General features: G+C 45.0%; 1 protein-coding gene across 3 annotated transcripts in view; it reads left to right on the top strand.

Moving 5' to 3' along the window:
• Positions 1-7,676, top strand: part of CAV1 (caveolin 1) — a 38,980-nt gene extending 31,304 nt beyond the window's left edge. Inside the window, exon 3 of one of the 3 annotated variants that reach the window (XM_006265774.4) lies at positions 5,415-7,676. In XM_006265774.4, the coding sequence (XP_006265836.1) occupies positions 5,415-5,756 (342 nt within the window). In that variant the 3' untranslated portion in view covers positions 5,757-7,676. The remainder of the gene's footprint in view (positions 1-5,414) is intronic. The other 2 variants (XM_059725951.1, XM_059725952.1) reach the window with 2 other exon arrangements.
• The last annotated feature ends 5,942 nt before the right edge of the window (positions 7,677-13,618 follow it).

Below are 13,618 nucleotides of genomic sequence, written 5' to 3'. Positions count from 1 at the left end.
TTCACAATAAGTACATACGCTTTTGTCTGGAGCTGAGTGGAGACTATTGGTTTACAGGAATTTCACTGAAAAATTTTAGAAAACACAGTTGTAAACTTTTAAGACAGATTTTTCCCCAGTGTTGCAAAAAGAACTGACCTCCATGAAAATATAAAGGTTAAAACAAGAGTTATTCTTGCTTCTCCATAAAGAATATGTACAGGGTTTTTTTTATTTTTACTTATTTCCAGAAGAGGTAAAGATAAGGATAATGCAGAGTGCGTTAATATTATACTAGAATGCTACTAAGTATAGGAGTTGACCATTAAATACCAATCTAAAGGACTGTTACCTCTGTTTCTCAGTACCATTTTTGTCTCATTCTGTAAATTAATGGTTCTCAACTTTTTTAGACTTGAGGTACATTTGGATGAACTCAAAGCACTCCTCAAGAAATGCAGCTCTTAGTTTTCACTTATTTTAAAACACAGAAACATAATAGAGCAATTCTTCTGCTGTAAAGGACTCAGAAATACCACAACAGGGCAGAATACTTTTAACACTATAGATTTGAAATCTCTGTGTTTACCTTTTTAATCATGTTAACCCATATAACACTGCTAACATTGTGTGGCACTTCATGGCATCCTTGAAAGGCTCTCAAGGTATCCCAGGATGTCACAGCACCCGGGATGAGAATCACTGCTGTTCACCCTCACACATGGCAGCTGTCCCAGTTTAACTTGAGGATCATGTCTTGTGAGCATCCTGGTCTTTCCCCTCATCTGAGTATTCAAGTTCTTGGAACAGTATACTGTTGTGATTTTTTTTCCCTGTGTTGACCTGCAGTACCTACACTGTTTGGTTATGTTGGCTACATCAAATATCCTGTGCTGTGGGTTATATCAAGCACATGTTTCTGTGATGTGGGGATGAACTATTATGTCTCAACATGTTTCTGTTAATTTTCTACTGGAAATGTTTTGACAATAAAACTTCCTGCATGTTTTGGCATTTCAACAGAGATCTGTAAAATATTCATCCTGTAGTATAGTGCTTCCTCAGGTTACTTTTTATGCAGGTTAGTAATAAGAGAGATGAACTACAGTAGCAGAATGTCATCCCATAAACATCATGAGCACAAAGAACTATAATGTAAATAGTATCCTTATGTTTAACTCCACCAATACGTTCCAAAAGAGCTGCACTATCAGAAGCATTAAATATAATTTTCAGATGATATATATGTTTGTTCCAGAGTGTATATTTAAATAAGCATCTTCCTCATATATTAACTGTCACAATTCAATAATGGTATTAAAGGTGATATTAGACACTTCAGCAAAATGGAATTTCTTATTGAGTGCATGTCTTATGAAATGGCACAAATCAATGCAGTCACTTTACCTAGCAACATGTATTTCTTTAGATTGCCCAGTAAGTTTGCTGGGCAGTGGAGACCCTGATGATACCACAACCCAATGTCCTTCACTCTTTGAAAAAAGGCGATAGCCTGTGGCACTCCAAATCAAATGCTTAAAAAAGGGACAGTCATAGTTAGTTCTGTGTCTCCTTTTTAACAAGCCCAGACGGAACCAGTTCCCTGCTCCTTCAGGGGATGATCCAGTCCTTTATGCCATCAGAAGGAGTTTTCAAAAGAGCTGGCCTGTAATGTGAAATATAGCTTAGGTTTAATTTGAATAAGATGAAAGTGATGCTTGTTGAAAAGAGAAACATGTTGTGGAATTTGTGCAGGCTGTGGTTAATAACTCAGCTGAACACATCTAAAATAGCGGTTCTCAACCTTTTTAGACTCAAGGCACCCCTCAGAAAGTGTCAGCTTTTAGCTTTCACTCAGTTTTTGACTACAGAAAAGTTCTCTGCAACAAATTCTTCTGTTGCAGAAAACTCAAAGACCACAACAAGTCAGAATGTATTTAAAACTTTAAATTCCTATTCCTGGATTTATCTTGTGAAACATGTTTGCACGCCTAACAATGCTAACATTGCCTGACACCCTTGAAAGACACCCCAGGGTGCTATGGCACCTTGATTGAGAATCACTGATATAAATTTGGGATCACAGCAATTAACAGTCTGTCTCTGTGGTGGATTCCTGCGCTCCCTATTCTCAGAAAAAAAATGATCCTCAGATAACTGATAACTTACACCTTTTGTCACTCTTGCCATCCATGCATTTGCCATTTTAAGGTTGCCCTGTAGTAATACACTGTATTGAGGGACAGTCAAAAGGCCGCTTGGAAGCTTGTGATAATGTCAAATGTGGTTTCTTACCTTTTGAGTGGAACAGTCTTGTGACACCATATTGCCTCTGTGCTCCACCTTACCCAATAGCTGTCAATTCACTGCTAAATCAATGTAGGATTCTGGTAACCACCTGTAAAGTCCTAAATGTTCAAAGATCAGCTATTACAAAACCCCCTGCCCTCTGTGCTTTATCACCAGGGATCCTGGTTTTCCCTGTTTAGAAACTGTAAATTGTCTGATAAAATCCATGTTTTTCTGCAATTAGAATGAAACACCAATATATAAATAGGTATCAGTTGAACACAATGTTTTATTGACATATTTAGAATTTAAAAGCAATTGCAAATTTCAACAGTTCCTCAATCATTATAATAAAATACATTCTAAATACCTGTATATATTGACATTTAAATTTTGGTTTATCATAGGAAAATCAGACCTCCCCCTGCCCCCTACACTCATCAAGATGTGAGTTCAGCTGCAACTGCCCCCATTCCTACTTTATGGTGCTGAGCAGTCCTGATATGCTGGTGCCCTGCCCATGCCATTGCCCCTCACACCCAAGTCTCAGCACCCCTGGCCCTGCCAGTTCTCCTTGCTCCTGATCCACAGCCCTCCCCTCCCCCAGCCCTGCTGGCACCCCTCACTCCCAAGCCATAGCTCCCTGGCCCTGCCAGTGCTTCTCACTCCCCAACCCACAGCCCCCCTATCCTTGCTGGTGCCTCTCACTACCCCCAGCCCCCTGCCTCCAGTTGCCAGAGCTATGGGGCCATGGGCCCGGGTCTGCAGCGCCCAAGCCCTGACTGCTACCTGTGGGAGGTGACAGCTGCTGCAGCCAGAGCAGACCACAGAGTCAGGCTCCCCCACCCCCACAGTTGGCATGGCTGGAGTGGAGTCCATTGGGGGGGGGGGTGGATGCAGGCTGGCAGCTGTGGGCATGGGGCTTGCTGCCCAGCTGCCCACCCTGCAGGGGCTTTTGTGGCCCAGTGGTTAGGAACCGGCACAGCAGGGCAGAGCTTGGCAGGGAAGCTTGGTGCCATCACCGGGAGCCCCATGTGCTGCCATGGCGAGGCACCCCCTACCCACCTGGCAAGAGTGGAGTGCACAACTCTGCACTACCACCCCTGCACCAGGTCCTGCCTCCAGGGGAGGGCAGCAGGGCATGAAGCCCCAAGCCCATAGCAGGCAGCCTGCACCTACCCCAGACACAAATCTGGGGGGCACGAGCCCCCCCATGCATCCCCAAAAGTGCATGCAGCAGCAGGGAGCCAGCCCCACCCCCACCATATCCCCAAATGAATTGCCCACGGCTGTGTCCTGCTCCCTGCCTTGACCCTGAAGCCACACATTCCTGACCCAGGCCCCACACACTGTCCCAGTTGGGCAGCGCCCCTAGCCCTGCCCCAACTACCCCTTTCTCTCTCCCTCACTCTGGGGGTCTCAATTCCCCCCCACTGCTCTCCACTCTGCCTGGCTGCCACATGCATGTATACATGCGCACATGCATATCCTACCCCATGCCTGACTGCCCTGTTCCCACTTCCCCCAGCCCCTTAGCGGCTGGAACTCTGCATGCCTGCAAGGGGAAACCCATTTCACATGTTTTTCTTAGAGGTGCATCAATACATCGGTCCAATATCAGATCAGCACTGATATAAAGAAAATTGGCTGTATCGGAAATCGGCTTGATGTGGCCAATAAATGGGTCATGCATGCATGCAGCTGCAGCTCAGCACATAGGCAGTGAGGAACACAGCTCAGCAGCTCAGAGAGCTGTGTGCAGCTGGTAAGTCTGGTGTGCTGGAAGGGGAGGGAGGAGGAAAGGGGCATGGGGGCGCAGATCAAGGCTCCCATGATGCAAGAGAGAATGGGACTGGGGCAGGGGCTGGGGCAGGTGCTGCCCAGCCAGGGTAGGGTAGGCATGAGATGGAGCCACAGCTCATATGGTGGGACATGGGAAAAGGGGGCAGCTCCTGCCATTGCACACACCCCGAGAGGGCACAGGAGGGGGTGGCATGTACTTCCAGATCTGCATGTGGCAAGGCAGGATGCCACTTGGGGCTGGGGCTGCGCCAGGCTCTTCCCAGTGGGGGCTGTGCCAGGAGCAGCCAGCAGCAGTGCTGGGAGGAAGGGTTGGGGGCAGGAGCTACAGCAAATTTTGGGGTGGCTGCAGCCACCCCCTGCAGGCCCACTCCCAGCGCCGCCACTGTGCGCTCTGAGTGCAGCCTGGCCCAGCCTCCTTCCCTCCTTCCCCCCCCCCCCCCCCCCCACCAAGAAGAACCCAGTGCAGCCCCAGGCTCAGACCCAGCCTGTAGCAACAGCTGCCCCATGCAGATCCAGGGGGGCACACCCCCCATGCCCTCCCAGGGTGCACACAGAAGTGGGAGCCAGCCCACCCTCCCCATGCCCCCCAGACGAGCCACAGCTCTGTCCTGTGCCCCACCCTGGATGGGCAGTGCCTGCCCCACCCCCTTTCCCTCCCCCCTCCCCTTCCACCACAACAGACTTATCAGCTGCACAGCTCTCCATGCTGTATTGGATTGCTATCAGGCAATATGCCTTCTTAAAAATCAGCTATCAGTATTGGCCCCCAAAATCTCCATTGGTGTACCCCTAGTTTTTCTCCTTTAAAAGACAAAATCCATGTTTTTGTCCTCAACAAGAAGAAAATCCTAATTTTTCTCCTTAAACAGAAAATCTGCACTTTTCCGTGACTAACGGAAAGCCCAGATCCCTGTTTATTACAATGCTTACCTGTTCAGCTAGAGAAACAGATTCTTTAGCTTCAGTTAGGGGAGGCTCACTTTACATTATATTGGTAGTATCCTGAGTTTACAAAGCTTGCAAGCCTTTTCCATGCAATTCAAAGATATTTGAAGGTCCTAATGCAGCAAATTGCTTTAAGTATGTCCTTAACTTTAACAACATGAGTAGTCCCTTCCTTGTTTAGTTAATCACTTTAAGTGCATTCATAACTTAAGCATGTGTGTAAATTTCACTGTAGTCAATGGGACCTACATGCACAGTGTTAACATGTTTAAGTGCTTTGTTAAATTAGAGCCAGAGTAAGTAGGTAACTTTTAACAGGCACAGAATTTGGAATCCATGTATTGTGATCAGCTGTGAAGGTCTGTCTAATTAGCTTTTGTGTTCTCCTTTCCCTGCAGATTGATTTTGAAGATGTGATTGCCGAACCAGAGGGAACACACAGTTTTGACGGGATCTGGAAAGCTAGCTTCACCACCTTCACTGTGACAAAATACTGGTTTTATCGCTTACTGGCAGCAATCTTTGGCATTCCTTTGGCTCTCATTTGGGGTATTTACTTTGCCATTTTGTCATTCCTGCACATCTGGGCAGTGGTGCCTTGTATAAGGAGCTACCTGATTGAGATCCAGTGCATTAGCCGGGTCTATTCTATCTGCATCCACACCTTCTGCGACCCACTATTTGAGGCCATCGGCAAAATATTTAGCTCAATTCAAGCAACAGTACGGAAAGAAATATAAGTGACACTTCAAGGCAAGCTGTCAGTATGGAGAGGGATTTTTGTTTTCTAGGGAGTTTTTTGGTGCCAGTTTCAAGGCTCCCTAATTGATCTACAATAACAAATGGTGAATAACCTGGCCCAGAGCAGAGAATCACTTATTCACCATCCATTACTACTATTTATCCCTACTGGATTTGTTTTTATCTTTTTTAGTCGCATTTTTCAAAGTAATCTTAAATTGCTACTCTCCCATTCCAGTTGCATATCATTTTGCTGACTATTCAATAAACAGATTGATGTGCTGTTGTTGTGGGTTTTTTATCCCTCCATTCATTCCTTGTAAGATACATTCACAATGATATAGTAAAGAACTGCTAAAATGCTTTCCAACACTATAATGCCACTCATTTTATTGTGGCTAGAGAGTATAAAGCCATTGAAGCAGAAAGAACATGAAAGTTGGCAGGTTTTAAAAGAATGTTCTTTTTCAATTGTATAATCAGTTGACTACAGCCATTTACTGTAATGGTCAGATATGGCCTAGTATGAACAGATAGATATAAACAAATTAATTAATATATGTCCTGAAAAAGCTAACACCATATTAGGTCAGAGACTTTGACACACAAAAGCTTTCCATGTCCAAATGCCGAATGTCCATAGAAAGCTAGTCAGTGCATTCCCGTGTCATTATCTTTTTTGAAAGTTTCTGCCAGCTGTTTGTTGGTCTTCACTGTGATTACAGAAGCAAACTAAAGAAGAAAGCTAGAAATGATTCCTATGAAAATGTTTTCCTGACAAGCACATTTCGGTGCTTATCACAAAGTCCTCTTTTGCAGTGTTCATTATCAAATCAGTTTTATAAGGCCTGAGCCAATCCTGAGTTAAAAATAAAATCAAGGTGTGCCATGCCAGCTATGAGCTGTCTCTGAGAGAAGCCAGCTTTCAAAACCTTCCTATCAGCTGAGGTCAGCATGCCATTAACTCTCAGATTATTTTCAGGAGAATTCATGCATCGCTGAGTCCAAAACTAATCCCTCACAAGAGATGGTTTAGGAACTACATATTGTGTTCTATTCTTTTAGCTTAGCTGCAGCCATTGGGAAGTCTTAATGGAGGGTATTGTGTGAAACTCAAATGTTGCAAAGTGTGAGCCCTAGAAAATAAAGCATTTTTGCAACATGTTTTTTTATGCTGTGACCTGCGGGTGTCTTTGCCCTCACAATAATATTACTGTGTTCAGAGAATACTGTCATAAGGTTTGCATGAAGCTTTTAAAAATAGTTGTGAGGTTAATTTAGCTGGAATTAGCTTTCTTCTAAGCCCAACTTGGGAAATTTAGGGCCTAAACCTGTTCTTTTTAGTGTTAATGACAAAACACCCTTTGATGTTTATGGGTGCAAGATTGGGTTTTAAAATCCACATAAAACTGCCTTGTACACCTGAAGTTTTTCTTGTGCTGATACTGTTTTATCATGTTGCTTTATATGAATCAGGAGTGCCTTCAGTTCTATTTCTGCCATAAATTCATTTAAAGTTGTTTTAGAGGATGCATCTGCTGCTTTTTTGGGGGGCACATAAATTGCAAACCTATTAATGACTTTTGTTTGCATTTAAAACAAACACTGGTATGGATAAAGTTTTATGTTTTTCTATGTACATAGAGAGTGTACTAGTATTGTTTTTTTCAATATTAAAGGCAATATTATAAACAAGAAATATTTTATCTTTATGTGAGGAAAATCACTTTGAAAAAAAAATGTGTATCTTGAAAGATGTCAGTTCACTTAAATTTATCAGCCCCTAATAGAAATACATTGCTGATCCAAAATATTTACATTGCTTTTATGTGCTTACAGATATAACGGACACTTTCTTTTTATTCTGCATGTACCATAAACACTACAGTCTGTACAATAAAAAACAATGCTTAATGGTAGTTACTGTCTGAATTTTTATTTTTTTTTTTACCTGAGAAGTTACTTTAACACAACTCATGTTATTTGGAAGCTAGCCAAATATTTCATGAATAAAGCACAAATATATCATGTAATGATTCTTGAGAAAGATCCTGAAAATAAATCTTGGGTGGTGACTCAGGGCTGATATGTGTAGATTTTCACAGTAGAAAACAATGCTTTCTTCTCACATTTGGATATATGTATTACAGTAAAACACTGAACAATCACACTCCCATTAACTGCATGTTCGGTCAACCAAATGTGACACCTGCAATGTGTTTTTTCCCCATCTCTTAAAGGTCTATAAAGACTTCTTGCGCCTTTTTGATGAGGAAATTTTACTATTTGTGAGAGCCTGGAAAAATCCTTTCCTGTGGGTTCATTTACACAAGATGTTTACTGCACAGTTCTTGCACAGTAGTATGCTGCACAGTAAATGCTGCACATCTACATGTGCATCCCTAATAGGCCAGAGTAGATTGATTAACAAGTACTATCCTGCTGCAGAGTTTTTACTCCACAGCAGCTCACATGTAGACACTGTCTTGGCTGGCTGGGGCATGAGAGTGCTTCAGTACGGGGCCTGCCTGCCAGCTGGCCCCACATTGAAGTACCGTCATGCCCCAGCCAAACCCTCCTCAGCACGTTGACCCAAGGAGCAGCTCTAGGCTGGCAAGCTAGCCAGCCAGGGCTGCTCCAACTCAAATCAATGTGCTGCACTCCTGGGGCAAGCTTCTGCCCCCAGAATAAAATAATTATGTGGAACCATCCCTACATCCTTAAGTAACAAAAATTGATCAAGATAAACCCTGCTCCAATAGACAAAACTGCTCGAGGGCTTAGACTTAGGCTTTTGAGCATGCTTACAAGCAATCCAGTGTGAGTACCTAGCTGCCTAACTCCTTCCTAAACTCTGGTGCAACACAAATCAGAGCCTGGGGCTGCCTAAAGTATGCCTAGCCATCTTATTTGTCAGGTAACCATAAAGCACACCTAACATAAAAATCATTGAGTGTGGTCCAAAGCCCAAGACCTGCAGCCCCTCTCACACACACCTGGTGATAGTGGTGGTCTTTTGTACAATGTCCTAGGGCAGGGAGCAGCAACTCACAGCCTGTAGGCTAGATGCAGCCCATGAATAGTCTAGATCTGTTCCATGGCATCTCAGCAGATCAACAGCACACTCCAGCCATAGCAGCAGAGGTGTCCCCAGAGTCATCTTGCTTGCTGCATTCAATTTATTCTCTCTGCTACCTCAAGGGAGACATCCCCAGGGTCCTAGCACCTGTCTTTTTCCTATCTATTCCTTCACAGCATCTGCCGACTGCCAGGGAGGGGTATAAGAGTACGGTCTGTGGTGAGAGCTGGGTCACAACCAGCAGCCAACACTGGCAAAAGGTTGCCAGCCCCTGCCTTTGATCACTTACCCAGGAGTGGAGCCCTCTAGGTTCTCTTCAGCCTAAGAGGATTCAAACCCACATCTCCCACTTTCCAGGTGAGTCCCTAACTACTAGTTTACAAAATAGACTGTGTGGGTATACTCTCCACCCATTCTGTAAAATCTGAGTAGAAGATTCATAGGCCAGCAGCAGGGGTATATGAATCTATAGACCAATGATGAGAACATTGCTGTGGGAGAATGGAAACCTGGATTCCTGTCTCTGCTTTCCAGGGCTATTTATCTGTTTTATATTAATCATTATTTGACCACCCACTCCCAGGGGAGCACCCAAACCAGTCAGGGGTCCTCTTGTTCTCCTCCTTGTCCTATGAAGCTTGCATTTTGGGCTGTCTTGTAGCCCAGCCAGCCCCACCCTTCCTGTTCTCTAGCCTTGCCATATGCACTCACCTGAGATGTGGGATTTATAAGTTATTGTGAAAAAGTTGATCACTCTTGGCCATATTCAGTGAGTGAAATCTGCTGTGTGTGTTGTGTTCTGAACTCAGTGGTGCTGTCATTGTGCAAAAAACTCCAGCCCTCTCGAAGCTGTGGAACCTGAGATGACAGAGAAGCAAGGGTTGAGAGATGCCCCTCTGCCTAGTATTTATCATTGGAGACAGGGATATCCTTGTCTGCTCAGCATCTGGACCCTATGGATTGCCCATCGGAGGCAACTAAGTCCCCCCTACCCCCATTGGTTGTATAAAGAAGCATAGAATCTCATGTTCTTGTTTTGGATCACCCTCCTTGGGCAAAGCAATTAGGGCATTCATACACATATTTTTTTTTCCAGCAAAGTGCCAGAGATCCACTGCTTTGGAGCAGACTCGATTAATCAAGTCTGCTTCACACACAAGCTGAGGCGAACTGCACTGCACTGCATGCAGTTGTATAAGTGGCAAAATGCACATCAGTGAGCAGAAACTGGTGGTGGTACACTTTTGAACTAAATCACCTCTAGGGTGTTTTAGTTCAAAAGCACGCCACCGCCATTTTCTCAGTGCTGACACGTATTTCACCACTTATACAACTGTATGTGTTGCAGTGCCAGGCGCAATTCAAAGCACCCGGAGCTGCGACACATGCATGGATAAAAATGCCCTTATATTTAAGCTATTGCAACACTTGAGATGGACAGGGGTGTTTATAAGAACAACTGGGATTTGACCCCTAACTTCTTAAGCTCCATCCCTTTCCTCAGCATTTCCTATTATGACTGTGGGCAGGTCCCTTCTCAGCTTTCTGGTTTCTGTGGATCTTACTCTAACTTTTCATAGATTGCACAGGAGATGCCTCATTCCAGAGAGAATTCCTTGAGTCATGAGAGCACCTAGAAGTTAATAAGGTGTGCTTAATGCAAATCTGGGGTAGGGGGAAAATAAACAGAACTTTAGGTCACCTTTGCATTCTCTGATCCTAGAGCTTCTGGGAGCAAGCTGGGTCCCCAGAATACATAAAGCAGACTGAAAGCTTCTCTGTTCTATGCAAACTGCCAACTGTTTGGAAGATCCTGTGGGAGACAGGGATCAACCAGTCGTGGGGCTGTCCCAGCTATGCCCATTATACCTGATCATATCCTTAAAATGGCAACCAGATTTGGAGGCACAAAAAATCCTTTAAAAAGTTTGAAGTTAAAAAAATCCTTCAACAATCAATTAAATCAGATATATAAGGCTACTTTACACCACAGAATGAACACAACACAGCCTTAATGGCCCAAATAATTTGGCCTAAGTGTACAGGTATATAAAAGAAGTTTGAGAGAGTGTAGAGGAGAGCCATGCGCATGATCAGAGGTCAGGAAAACAGACCTGATGATGAGAGGCTGAGAGCCATGGGACTCTTCAGCCTGGAAAAGTGCAGGCTCGGGGTGATCTGGTTGCCACCTACAAATTTATCAGGGGTGCTCACCAGGATCTAGGGGAACATTTGTTCACCAGAGCGCCCCAAGGGATGACAAGGTCAAATGGTCACAAACTTCTCCATGACCATTTCAGGCTGGACATAAGAAAGAACTTCTTTACTGTCCGAGCCCCTAAGGTTTGGAATAGACTGCCACCGGAGGTGGTTCAAGCACCCACTTTGAATGCCTTCAAGAGACATTTGGATGTTTATCTTGCTGGGATCCTATGATCCCTGCTGACTTCCTGCCCCTGGGGCGGGGGGCTGGACTCAGTGATCCTCCAGGGTCCCTTCCAGCCCTAGTGCCTATGAAATCTATGAAGAGTCCAGCAACTGACAGAATATAAGGCACAGACTGAAGTGCAGCCCCCCATCTAACTTATGGCACTTTACAGAAAGTGCCACGAGTTAGACTGGTCCTCCCAACCCAAAATACATTAGCTGTTGGGTCGGGAGGGTGTGGGATTGAGCTCCAATTTGAAACCAATGCAGTGAGAGAGACTGTGGGTCTGCATCCTCCTCCCCTAGCTCTGCCCCCGCCCCCCAGGTCTGGTTCTGTCTCAGGATGGGAGGGGGAGAAGGCAGGGGAGGGAGATCTGCTCTGGGGTTTCCCCTGCCTTTGCTGGAGGGGTGGGGTGAATAAATTGGGGTCCCCCACCTTGGGGAGGAGCTCCAATCCAGCTGCCCCCCCACTTCCAGGACAGGCTGGGGAAACCTCAGAACAGACCTCCCCCCCCGCCTTCTCTCCCTCCCATCCTGAAACACCACTGGGGACAAGGCTGGGCTGCAGCAGCCCAGTCGCCAGAGCAGACAGAAGTTAATGCACGCGCTTTGCTTTGGAGCCCCTTCATCTGAACCCTCATATTATAAGGGTTAATTTGTCACATGATTGGAGTAATCTGCAGCCATGTAGTTCAGTAAAGGCATGGCTGTAGTGTGCTTTCAAGGGGATGATCAAGTGACAAATGTAATTTCTGTCTGCACCTATAGACATTCATCTGTGACTGTTACTTATCAAAACATTAATCTTCCCCATCTCTTGCAGTTGGAGCTCCAGACTTACTCTTCATCAGAATTCCTATTGGCAGGACATGCAAAATGAAATTGGTGGTAAAGAAATGAAATATGAAAAGAGTGACCCTAGTTACTAGTAAAGAAAGCAAAACCAAATAGTATCTTGCAGTGGCAAGGAATAAGCTGAAGAGAGAATGAATGGGCACTATATAAATATTTTAAAGAAAAATCAAAACCTAAATCAAAATCAGAATCTAAAGAACGAAAAATGAGCAGAGGACAACTGATATTGCCTCGGTGCGAAGGGCTGGACTAGATGAACTCTGTTATGTATTAAGTGGTACATGTGTGTATGTGTCAAGATAACTTCTAGCTTTATGTCCTGGACAGTCTGTTCAGCAGCTAGAAAGAGGTTACAAATGGGAAGACTGGTCAGTTTGGAGACCAAGAATCAAATGCAGGAGATGAAGGATTACACCCTATTCAGACTCTGCATGCAGCCCCAGCCCCATTTTTCAAGTGTACTAAAATAGTAGTGAAACAACACAAAATGTTGACTTTTAATTTTTTTTTTTTTTTTTTTTAACTAGACTTCAGAATTAGCACCCCCTTGAAATGGATGTGGCAGTTCATACCTCTTACAACCATTGATTCTACATACTATGGGTGTGCGAAATCAGCCCCATTCAATTCAGATTCAGCCTGAATTGGAGACAGTGATTCAATTAATTGATTTGGATCACTGTCCCTGATTTGATTCGGACGAATCCAAATCTGAAGATTCACTGCATCAGCGATTTGGCCATAGACACAGCTTTAAAAGTTTTTTTCTACATACCTTGAGGTAGCAGGTACAGCTCGTGATTGCTGCAATGCTGGGGTGGATGAAGCGTCTCACAGGAGTGCGTTTCCCCCAGCCTCCCCCCCCACCCCCCCCAATGCTCAGTGGCAAACCCAGAAGTGGACTGGAAGTATTTCCGGTCCACTTCCAGGTATGCCAAGGAGCATTCTGGAGGGCCCCTTGTACCCACCAATCAACCACAGGGGGACCCCAGGTGCTCCCCCCAAACCCAGGAGGCACCAGTCACTGAGCTCCTGGTCCACTTCTGGGTGCTCCTGGTCTTCCACTTCCGGGTCTGCTGCCAAGCATACTGGAGAGCCCCCGTGCTTCTGTGGGATGCTCCATCCACCCCACCAAAAGTGCACCTCAAGCTAGAAATAGATGTTGCCGAATGAAGCAGGTCAGCTGTACCGTGACGTATCTTATTCACTTCACTGGGTGAAACACACAACACCCCGACTCCCACCTTTGATGGTGCAGGAAAAAGGGCAATGTGATCTCCCCACTTTTCCCATGGCAAGTTTCTCCAACACTGGGGCTGTTGAAGGGCCCCACAAGGATGGCCCTCACATGGAGAACAGTGAGAACAGGAGCAGGAGAGGTGACTTCACTGGGAAAGCAAAAGGGAAGGATTATGAAAACATTAGAGGATGGGAGAGTAATGGAAGGATCCCAACAGATTGGAAAGCTGGGCTGGAGCTAATAGGATGAAGTTCAATTCT

This window comes from Alligator mississippiensis, chromosome 4, assembly GCF_030867095.1.
Source record: "Alligator mississippiensis isolate rAllMis1 chromosome 4, rAllMis1, whole genome shotgun sequence".
NCBI classification, from domain to species: Eukaryota; Metazoa; Chordata; order Crocodylia; family Alligatoridae; genus Alligator; species Alligator mississippiensis.
The sequence above is the reverse complement of the archived record's forward strand: the minus strand, read 5'-3'. Positions and strand labels throughout refer to the sequence as shown.